The sequence below is a fragment of the Carassius carassius genome, chromosome 31 (genome assembly GCF_963082965.1).
Source record: "Carassius carassius chromosome 31, fCarCar2.1, whole genome shotgun sequence".
Classification (NCBI taxonomy): domain Eukaryota; kingdom Metazoa; phylum Chordata; class Actinopteri; order Cypriniformes; family Cyprinidae; genus Carassius; species Carassius carassius.
The window spans coordinates 16,599,892-16,612,128 of NC_081785.1; the positions used below are offsets into that span (position 1 = coordinate 16,599,892).

Here is a 12,237-nt window from a genome sequence, read left to right on the forward strand (position 1 = left end):
CTTTCTCCATCTCTGTTTGTTATTCTGTCTCTCTCTGTCTCGGTTTGCATTTTTTATTTTCCGTTCTTTAGATGAGGCCTATGATTTTAATAATCTCTGTCCTTTGATTTTTAGAAGTGGTAAAAAACATAGGAGAGTGTAAGAGCTCAAGAAGACAGGAATAGAGGGATGCGAAGAGATGAGTGCTGAGATTCCTCTCTGTTATGTGTGTGGCTGCTTCCTGAAAGAATCTCTTCTCAATATTTATCAGTGTGGTAATGAAAGATTAATAATGGCGGAAAGCCCAACCTCACAGACATTTATAAAAAGACCATTGTAGGAAAAATGTGGAATTATTTCACAGTAATTAAAATAGAAAAACTCACAGTTGAGACCAGGGCTGGTGTGATTTGGCCTATAAAAAAAAGATTTTTTTTTTACACACACAGAAAAAATTCAGATTCACTATTTAAATTGATTTTTTACCCCCTACTTAAAATACATTTTCAGATGACAAATAAATTGTTCAAAACAAGTTTTAATATCATTCTTTATCATATACCAGTCAAATTTATAACTGAGACAAGATTAAAAAAAAGCAGTATTACCTTAATGCTGGAAAGACCTTAAGTTTTTTTTTATATACATATTATTTGTATATACTATATACTAGCCTATCATGCATCTGACCATCCAAGTGCACACTCGGCGTTAAGATTAAAACTGGCAACTCCGCAGAGTCAGTGTCATGGACGTAGGACAGAGCAAGTGTAAATATATTTTCTAGTCTATCTTTCTATTATCTTGTAATATAAATTATTTGTAAATAGAGCAGACACTTTTTAACTGTGTCTACATCGGAAGCGAGAGTTGTCGTGCATGCCCCGCTGCGCTAAAAGTCTGTCTAAATTTTATGACACAACACTACAGTTGCAAATCATCTGAACGTAGTGTCAGTACATTTTGTCATAAATAGAAACGAGGCATCAGTTTACTGATGGGGATCGTGTCGCATCACACCGCATCCAGTGTAGAAAACATCACTGAGTTCTGTTGTCTTTTGTTGGATCGCACCACTCGTGTCTGGTGTAGACCTTGCGTGAGTTTTTTTTAAAAAATGGGTTATGTTATAGCCATGCTTGTTTTTTATGTTTTTAATACATATCTGTATTGCCTGCATGATCATATTATCGTATTATTTAGTGCCATGCGAGCCAAAAAAGTAAAGCTTGGTGGGCCAAGCAACGAGTAACACTGAAGCAGGTTGATTTTTTGGCGGATGTGCTTGTGCTGCCGTGGTCTTGTTCATTTCGTAGGGTGTAACATCTCTCTCTCTCTCGGCAGCATGTCTCTAGGGCAAATGTAAGGGGGGACGGTTGAGCCCAATCGAAACTACGGAAGTCCTGAGTGGAGCATCGGCGGATGTTAAAAAGAAAAACTATTTTCATTCAAACAAATTGATGTGAACTACACATTCGAGTTAATTGATAAAATCGATTTATCGCCCAGCCCTAGTTGAGACTTATTCCTCGAGTTTTTTTAGGAAATCGTATATTTGTGATTTCTTTAAAAGTAATACAGTCATGTGAATTTCTCTAACGAATATAAGATTTTTATTAAACATTTTTTTCTAGGAAAGCTCGTCTCTAATTTATATTGTTGGCTAGATGTAACTCCTCCTAAATATTTTAGAAACTCATCCCGAAATCATGAACAACTGGAAAAGTCATGGAGATTTTTCATCTTCATTTATAAAATATGTAGTTTGCAAAGTTGTGAAACTGCAGGTAGGGTTGGGCGATGTCTAGTGAAACATAGCGATGAACAATGATATCGTCAGTGGTGAAGGCGAGTGGGGGGGTTGGTTTTGGGGGGTTGTGGAGTTAGGGGGTGTGTCCGAAGCATGAATCCTTATAAGGGAAAACAACTAACGATTCCTAACATCATGTCTACACTGGATGCGAGCAGCACGGAGCAACTCGACAAAATACTATAGAACCACTGATCAATAATAGAGATTCATTATAAATAGATTAGTCATCAGAACTCCGTATTATCAATTATGCTGTTTACACTGGATGCGGTGCGGCATGGCTCCACAAATCACTGACAGTAAACTGCTGTAGCATTCTATTTATGATGTGATGACACAAATTTCAAATGATTTTCAACGGTTGCTTTGTCTCTCAAGTGTAGGCATTTTTTTCGTGACTCGGATTGAAACAAAATCACTATAAATCACGGGATTGGGACGGGACAGGAAAAAATGTCAGCGGGAGTAGGTGGGACCGAGAATCGTAATAACACTTTGATCTCCAACTTTATACACAAAAATAGCCTACCTTTTAAATAAATAAACCATAAACTTTAGGACTATATTTTAATTTTGAACTCAATTGTAATTGCTCTGTCTCTTTATGCTCTCCTCCTGTTTGCTTTGGTGTGGCTGGTTAAGTGAATGACGTATCTTTTGACGGACAGATTGTTAATGGCTATGTGGTAATACAGTAGCCTACATCTGGCAGGACATCCAAAAGCCCACCATCAACCTCAAATATAGCTTTTCATCTAAAAGATGTATGTAGTAACACCTTTACATGGCCGCGCAATCTAATGTTAACCTGCAGAAATGTGCGCTATTAAGGTGTGTGTGGACACTAAACAGCAGCGCGCTCACAGCAGGACAGATGGAGGCACCAGTGCTCTCACTTGCTCTTAAAATACTCCGTCATTTTTGGTCATACAGATAAAAGTAATAAATCTTTCGAATCTGTAAAGATTCTACGTTTATTTGTATATACTCAGAATAACAACTAAATGTTGTGCTTCTGTAAAATAATTAAAGTAAACAAGATGTGCTTTCTGCCGTCTCGGTCATGTGAACTTGAGCAAGAATCTTAGAAACTCAGTGTATGAAAAAAAATATATAGAGAGTGAAATGTCTACTTTCTAATAAAAAATAAATAAATAGAAAACGTGTGTTATGATGGATGATATACATGAAATTTAATGTGTGTGCAGTGCACAACAAGTGTGGTCTTTCCTAATACTGTGAATATTTATTTGACATTGATTGTCAGTGTGAACTTTCAAAATTTCAAAAGACAGACTAAAAGCACTCCCTTCTTTTAGGAACTTATTTTCTTTGTGTGTGTGCTTGCTTGCTTTGTTATTGTGTGGTGTTGGCATTGTTTGCATGCGTCCTGTATGTGTGTTCAGTATTGAGAGATGTGCAACATTTTGCTGACTAAGCAAGTTAGCAGTGGAGCTGCTGTGCATGATGTTTTATTAATCTGCTCTGGAAAAAGACAGAAGACGAGGGCAACTTTTAACACATGGTTTTTAAGACTTTGATCAGGGTGGCATTCTTTAGTCTGACTTTCACAGAACGTCATGATTGGATGTTTAGAGTGGATTCTGTTGGTGCAGAAGGCCAGTGAGATGATCTTCAGTTTGAAGAGCCTAGTGTTTATGGAGCATATTTCTTGGATTTGTTTTTTTAAAGAAGTACAGAAAATGCTAGCTTGACTAGTTTAAATGAATTTGCTTGCTATGAGGGAAGCTGAAATGTGTGGCTTGTTATTTTTAGTGGTTGACCGATATATCGCCAAGCCTTATAAATCGGATATTTTTCAAATATCGGCATTGGCCGATACGTTTTTCTGCTTGGCCGATGTGTTCGAGGTGGGACTTTTATTTTGATGGTGCTGAGAGCGGCAGCGCCTGAGCGCATACAGTGCTCACACTCTCTCTCTCTCTCTTGTTTGTCGTCGTCATCGTTAACAGTTCTGTCGAACACAGATGGAAGTCTATCTAATAATCACATAGAGCGGTTAAACAAAGAAAGGAATGTATACAGAATGTATTATAACGATTTCTTGTATATAAGGCCTATTAGTAATAGAAAGGCAAACATTATAATACTTTCTTGTTTAACGTCAGCATTAAGCACATACGCATTTATATAATTTAAACAAATCTTTGAATGACTAATGAACATTTAATTTCACAAACTTCACATTTCTGTGTGATGGTCAGTCCGTGTGAATTGAATGCTTTAAACTATAAACTCGTGATTTCAAATTATGCTACACTTTATGCATTTGCCCACTGTCATATTCATGTCATTTTCACTATGTGCTGGTATGTAAATTGAGGGTTACCCTGGCTTTATTTGAAAAAAAAAAAAAAGGATTCCCAGTGCACACAAACTTCCCAGAATACTGAGTCCCCTGTTGGTTACAGTGTTTACTTTCTTTTTAATTATATTTGTATTAAATATTTTATTATTTGTGAAAATACTGTCATCTAAAGCATATCGGCTTTATATATCAGCTATCATCCCCTGCTTTCCAAGATATCGGCATCGGCTGTCAAAAAACACATATCCGTCGATCACTAGTTAATTTGTTAAATCACTTATATATTGTTATTTTAGTTGTCTTTTTAGCAGTGAGATTAAACAATATGTTGCAATATACACTTACAGTGGAAGCATAAGGGTTTAGGCAGTAAATATTTTGATACAGAGCTGCTTTCCTACTTTTTTAGGAACTTTTTAATCACATACATTTATTATCAACTTTATACATATTAAAATTAGACTAGAAATGGTTACTAACTTTGTCTTTTTAAATTTCCATCCAATCTTTCATGACATAAAGCTAGTAATAGGGATGGGACGATAACCGGTTTTATCGATAACCGTGATAAAATGTGCTGAAGGTTAGTAATATCGTTTAAAAATGAATTATCATTAAAACCGTGTTTGATTATCGCGGTTTTAATAACTCGCTATTAAATCATGTCCAGCCAGCAACAGTCTGACGCAAGCGCAGCGCACAATGTTTTTTTTTTTTTTTTTTTCGAGAAGGAATGGCGAGTCAGTGACTTTTCTATGCTTTTCTATGCTTCTACACTTTTCATTGTAAGGAAGGAAATGTAACAGAATTTAATCTTTCTTTAAATTAAGTACATAGAGTTGCTTGTTTTATTAGTTGTTTGTTGATTATTAAATATAAAACTTGCTGAAATGTTTTCAGTTTGAGCATCAACTATTTTTGAACACTTTCATCTTGTTTCAACAAAACCGTGATAATATTGATAATCGTGATAATTTTAGTCACTATAATCGTGATATTAAATTTTCATACCATCCCATCCCTAGCTAGTAACATTCGCTAAATATGCATCCAATGTCCCCAAAGATGGCAAAGAAAATGCAACTGGTGAGTAGTTTATTTTAAAATGGACGAACCCACCATTTAATTGGTTACAAATGTCTGGGGAATTTTAAATCCCCTAATTCACATTCATGAGCATGGTTCACAATGTTTTGGGGATCATTTATTTTCTTGTATATGTTGATCAGTAAGTCTGAATGGCTAAAGTTTGAGCCCTGACTGAATCAAGATGTAACAGCAGTGACCCGGGGGCAGCAGTCATTCAAAACAACCAAAAATATCAGTGACTTGAAGCAGTCCTGTGCACAGAAGTAGGCCAAAATACCTTTAAGTTGATGTGCTGGAGTGATGGAGTAGCCTGCAGGAAATTTTTAGAAGTCATGACTGCTAAATGAAGTGCTACTCAGTACTTCCTGTCACCATTGTATAAATGTGTTTGACTATGCATGTGTGTGTTTTTATAGGAAAGATGATGTTGGTATTTTCTCAATGATTTAATTAAACGTCCCTCATTCCTCTCTAGAACACGTCCACTATTCTTTCACATTTCACATTTTTCTTTTTACCCGTTCCCTTCTTTGCCTTTGTGAAACGCTTATCTAGAAATTGAGCTTTTGTAGGCTCTATACGATACATTTTGCATAAAGGTGCTTTGAAATGCAGCTCACAGATTTAAGTTCCATTGTGACTTTCTCTCTTCTCTCCTTAACATCATCCCCTCACACACACACACACAACGTGTCTGTTAACCACGTGCCTGGGGATCGCTATGTTCCTGTCACTGATCTAATGAAGTTCAACTGAAACCTACACAGACCAGCTCCCTCTCTTCTTGGAAACCCTTTTCTTTTAGCTCATATTCCATTTTCTTTCCATATCTCTTGTTTCCAGAGCAGTCTTGCATAGTCATGAAGGTGGAGGCAGAGGGCAGTAGAGATGCTCATTGATTAGATCTAGAGTGAGGAGTGAGTGATATATAACATCGCTCTTGGGGAGTTGGTCCAGGGGGCTTCTTTGATTGGTCAGCAGGATGTTTCACATGCACAACTCTGACTGGACACACATCTGAACACAGCAAAGGCCTCTAACTCATTTTGATAGTGGTGCTTGAGAAGGCTACTCTTTGGAAAATTAAAAAAATTACTAACCCTAGGTATTGAACTTTGGCACATAGCTTGTCCTGCATCATTTATGCTAAGAGCATGAAGGATTTCAAATTGGGCTGCTGGTATGGAAAGTTGAGCCTTCAAGGATGATTTGTCCACTTTTAGATAAAAACAAACATTTTACCTAAAGCAACTTAAATTCAAGGTATTCCTTGGGAAATGAACCCATGACCATGGCATTGTTAACGCATCAGCTACAGAATCACAACTAGAATATCATAGAGACATGGTGGTAGGCTTTTATTATTGTTTGATTTTTATTTTTAAACCACATGAAATGAAAAGTCCCCCAAACTATTTTCTAAATACATGTTATTGATATTTTATTGGTATTTTTTTCATGTTTAATCAAAATGTCCTGTGACACACTTTTCTCTGGTGACATATGCCAGACTTCTCCAGCTATTTATTGTGTTTAAAATGGACATCAGATGGAAATTTCACTTTTTTTTTTTTTATACTTTTTTTTCTGGCGTGTCTGCCAGCTCAGAAAATCTCAAAAGAAAAGTGCAGCCAGTTTCGTCATTGAAAATCATTTGTTCATCTTTTCAATATGCAGCTGGTTTCTACCTAGAAAGCAAGCTCCTTAAATAAGATAATATCATTCACATTGAGAAGAATGCTCCAAATGCTACAAAGTTTTAATAGTCATTTTAAGTCTACACCACAACTGTAACCATAGGTTCCTAGAAACTTTTCACTATCAAACTGGAGAAACAGATCTGGCAAACTATCCAGTGCATATTTGGGTTTGCACTCTGGAGAGCATCAAAATGTCTCTATTTAAATGTTTTTGCAACGTTGAGCAATGTAGCCAATCACAGGCATATTTGTTGAGTTCTTGAACCCAGTTGCCAATCAGAGGAGTTAGAATCCAGTTTTTTTGACATTGAAGCATAGCCTACTGCAACATAAAATTCCATGTGATCGCCTAAATATGAGCTACTGAAGAAAACTTTCCTAAACACAGTATTATCCAGGCCTGCTTCTAGAACTAAATACTGAGGATTCTTCAGAAATTGAGTGTGCTCTGGCCTCAATTAACTTAAATAATTTTAAATAATTAAAAAATTAAATAATTTTTCTCATGTATTTTTTTCCATCCGTTGCTCTTTTCAGTGTGCGGATAATATGCGGATGTCTTTCCCTAAACTGCAGCATGTACAGTATGTGGCTGATTTTTATTTTTTTTAATCCAAATTCTGAATAGATTATATACGTCAAGCACACAAAGAGCTTTGTAATCACTTCAACTGTCTCATGAAGTTTTGTTCAAATGAGGATTCGCGAGCTTGCAAAACTCCGCAATGAACAAAAATGAGCAGGACATTTGTTAATTTCCTCCGTAAAAATCTCTATACAGTTAGAGTAAACATTAATGTACACAGACTTCATCAAATACTCCTTGCATCTGTTGATTTCATTTTATGTGTGTTTCAACAGCTCTGTACAAAATTGTTATATATATATATATATATATATATATATATATATATATATATATATATATATATATATATTACATACATAAACAATGTGATATGTGGCCGGTCAATGTTTATTTGAATCAATTCAAAACACAAAACATTAGGCTATTTACCCCATTTGCATCTGCGTGGCTTCCGTTAAATATTTTCTGTGTGTGTTAACGTCAGTATTTATGACTTTCAAATGTCTGACTACTTGACTCTTTGCAGTCCATGTGTTTCTGTTTGTGAATTTAATTCTTCATCAGCAGATCTTCGCATGGAGAAAAAGACTTGAAAAATGAACACCAAGTAGGCCTAGTTTAACACTGAGTAATGAGCCCATATCATTACGGAGGTTGGGCACCCAGTGGCATTAACATAAATCGGTGCCTCTGACTGTAACATTAACAACAATATTGTTGAAGTCCCTTTCAGGATGATTTTCTTCCAGCTGATGAACGATTTGACCACTGACAGCCAATTACAAGCCACACAGCTTTAAGACTGCAGCGTACACGTGCAATAAACAGAACATTATCATCTGTTGGTGTTGACACTAGTTTATTAGTTTGATCTCGTTTTTATGGTTGCACTTTATTTTACTTTACATGTACTTACACTGTATACTTATTTTCGAAAGTACTGGAAAATATAAGGTATATACATGGGTTAGGGGTAGAAATAGGTTCAGGGTTAGTATCTAGTTATAACCTAGTTTTGCAAAACTCACACATGCCTCGGAAAATGTACAAATCTAATTTTAGTCATGTTAGGCTACTAAAAGAGCTCTTTAATAGAAGTTTCAAACTTATTTGCTACTTAGTGTCAGAATAAACCTTGAAAAACCTGAAGGGGGATGAAACAAGACAGAAAGAAAATTAAACCAACTGGATTAGCTGATCGTCCAATCGGAGTCATACTCGTCCTTTTGCTGTGAGCTTTAGTACCCGATGTTTCTATATGCAGTCTTTTATAGCAGGAGGGTTTTTTTTATAGGGAATGTTGCTCCACCGAGATTTGCAGCTCAAAGCTGGGCTTATCTGCTCCCAGGTGTTGGACCTGTGCTGTTTGAGGAACAGAGTGAGGTCCACAGGTCTTCTCTGGATGTAGGCAGGGGTTAACGAGACAGGGTTTTACACCAGCTCAGCTCATGCAAGTCTAACTCCTACTCACAGCCGCAGGCAACACACACTTGCACACGCTCACACACACACACACACACACACACACACACACACACACACACACACAGTCTCACGCTGAGAGGGAAACTCTCACCTCACCAAAGTGTCCATGCAGACAGACTTTTCCGTCTGCAGAGCTGTGAGTCACAGACATGAGGAAGAAAGAAAGAGTGTGTGTCAGTGTGTGCTCGTACCTTCCTACAAACAGAGCTTGAAGGAAGCTGTTTCTTTGTAACCTGAGAATTGGAGATGTTCAGTAATTAATTTACGCTTGTATTACTTAATGTAACACTATATTTCCTTTTAACAAACTAAAAATGTAACATGGTATTTCCATGCTAATTGAACACATACTATACTATTACCATGTTTTTTCCTCTGAGTGCCATGGTATACATCAAATTACTGTGGTATTACCATTCATCACTGTACTATGGGAATGCATGATATTCTCTGAAGTACATTAAGAGTACTATAATATCATGATATGTAGCCTAAATAGTACTTATTCTGTTCATATTTCAAAAATATTATAGTTATACTGAATTCTTTTAAGTACCTTGGCGTTCTTTTAAATACCATTGTGGAGTATTATAGTATTACCAACCATTTCTATCATAGTACCATATGGTTAAATCATATTTTTGGGAATACTATTTAAATACCATGGTATCACAGTACCATGGTGCTACCATCAGTACTTTTTGTGAAGTGTATAATCATTATACATTTGAATATTTACAAGCCTTTGTCAACCGGTTACAAACAGACAGTCAGTGGAATGAGTTAGATTATTTATTTTTTGAGTTCATCGGAATACCATGTAATGCAATGCACCATGGTGTTTGAATCAATGTCATGGTATAAATCAAATAACTATGGTATTATCATTGGTTGCTAAGAGGGTACCACCACAGTAGTTTTTGTAATGTTTGAAAGGAACAAAGACATTGGCTTTGACAAGGATTTGATCTGCTTAACCATGCTTTGTTTGAGAGGTGTAGCTTTTTAGTAGGTCCGGAAAAATAGACAACTCCCCTCTCCTCTCATGCAGGGCAGAGCTGTGGTGACATTAACATTCTGATGCCTTAACATCGCTAACCTCTCTCTCTCTCTCTCTGTCTCGCATACACACGGTCACTTATATACTCTATGCATCGGCAGAATAATCCTCCTCCTTCACACTCATTTAAACACACACAGACGTTGCATTTGTGTGCCTGTGACAAGAAGTTCTTTGCAGCCTCTCTGAGGAGAGCTCACTTCTCCTGCCTCCTGCAGGAAACACCAGCCTATTTATAGATCAAGGGTTACAGGGTGGAGAGAGCGAGAGAACAGAGAGAGCAAGAGATGAGGAGAAAAGAGAGAAGGGTGAGAAAATGCTGCAATTATGAAGCAAGTGTTGCAGCGAACCCTTGTGCATGATAGAGAATTTGATGGTGAATGGCAGTGCTTTATCATTTATTTACACAGCACAGGTCACTCTTTTCTCGTCACAGATTTTGACTTGTTTTGAGCTATTCTAGACCCTCATATATCCACATCACAATGCAGTTGAATTTACTATTATTTATATTACTATTAAAAGCATATAAAAGCATTTGCAGCATTTTTTTTTTAATTTGGTAATGCAGCATATTTCTAGCTGATGCATATTCGATGAGAAATTTATTTAGGAATAGACTTCATTTAACCATAGAGAATGAATTATGAACAGTCACCTCTATATGACTGGTGGTTGAGAAATAAGAGGAAATGGTGACCTTAAAAAGTCATTTCAGAGGCATAGAAATTTGTTTTATTGTAAAGATATTTTTCTTTGAGATAAAATGCACAATAAGACCAGGTTTAAATAGGGTTTCAATGTTGACTTGAGGGATTGTAATACTTAAGTCTGGACTTGATCTTGGTCTTGTCATGGACTCTGGAGCATTTGGAACATTCAGTCTTGTCTCAGAATACAAACACTGCAGATACATTTTGTTTTTCTGTACCGACTCGCAGATATGTTCACTCTGTGCTAGACCAGTATGCATACACTGTGGAGACTTGTGCGACACTGATTCTAAACCAGGCTTCGTTCAGACTCGACCCACTTCTTGTCTTAGTCTTAACTGGCTTTGACTACAACACTGATATAGTCCATACTTTTTTATTTTGTTCCCCAAAGTACAGTAATACATTTAGTCAAGTTTTCTTGCGCCACAAACAGCGATCATGTAGTTCATGCCTGTTATCAACTTTTTTGTACTACTGTGCTTTTAGTGGAATAGTTCACCCCCCACCCCACCAAAAAAAAAGAAGGAAATGTCATTATTTACTTACTCTCATTTCATTTTGAACTGGTATGACTTACTTTGTACTGTGGAACACAAAATAAGACATTTTTAAGAATGTTTAAACCCTTTTGCCTATACAGTCCAAACAACATTTTTATTTTTGGATGAAATATGTCTTTAAGACTTCTATACATTTAATTGGCTAATTTCTTACTAACTTCTCACTTAATGCTAGTGAATTCTAAATAGGCATTGATATGTGAATGTGGTTAGGGTTATGCTTATGAGCTTACTGTATTTGCATCAATACCATGTAGCTGGCATCAATACCATTTGTAGATGGTTATTATGTGTTCAAAAAGAAGAAAAGAAGCAAGATAATTTTTTATTGATACACCCCCTTTAACTACAGTTGCAATTGTAACTACTGGTAGTTTTGTGGTGGTGCTTGAGGATGTGTACTGAACTGATGGTTATCATTGGTGGTGTTTCTGCTCACCATTATAAAGGTTGTAAAATCTTCTAGGAATTTGACAGCACAGAGGAGGACAGTAATGTTAATGCTCTGTGGTGTGTAACACTCCGTTACATAGTATACATGAGTATGAATCTTCATGCTTGTAGCTATGTGCTTTTGTTGAGTAATGGGTTTGGACATAACTCATATTCTCTCAAACCTCAGGACTAACAGGATGTTCAAGGAATCAGACATGTATGGTCTGCGAAGGGGCATTCTGTTATTTCCATTCAATGATGTGCCTTTTTTTTCTCTTTTTCCATGTCTCACATCCTTTCTCTATCTCTTTCCTGTCTGCAGTGAGTGACAGCTGCTTCAGAAACCTTGCTGAGGACCGCAGTGGAATAAACCTTAAAGATCTTGTCCATGACCCGTCCTTGTAAGTGACTCACACACAACACATTGGTTATGTACAATACTACAATGCCCATGCATCAGGTCCTGTTCACCATAGGACATT

The 12,237-nt window shown here is 36.6% G+C and overlaps 1 protein-coding gene across 10 annotated transcripts in view; it reads left to right on the plus strand.

The window, feature by feature from the left end:
* The window catches only part of LOC132111669 (gephyrin), an 86,149-nt gene that overhangs the window by 18,685 nt on the left and 55,227 nt on the right, over positions 1-12,237 (plus strand). For all 10 annotated transcript variants that reach the window (XM_059519187.1, XM_059519191.1, XM_059519190.1 and 7 more), the window contains exon 2: positions 12,078-12,156. In XM_059519187.1, the coding sequence (XP_059375170.1) occupies positions 12,078-12,156 (79 nt within the window). The remainder of the gene's footprint in view (positions 1-12,077; positions 12,157-12,237) is intronic.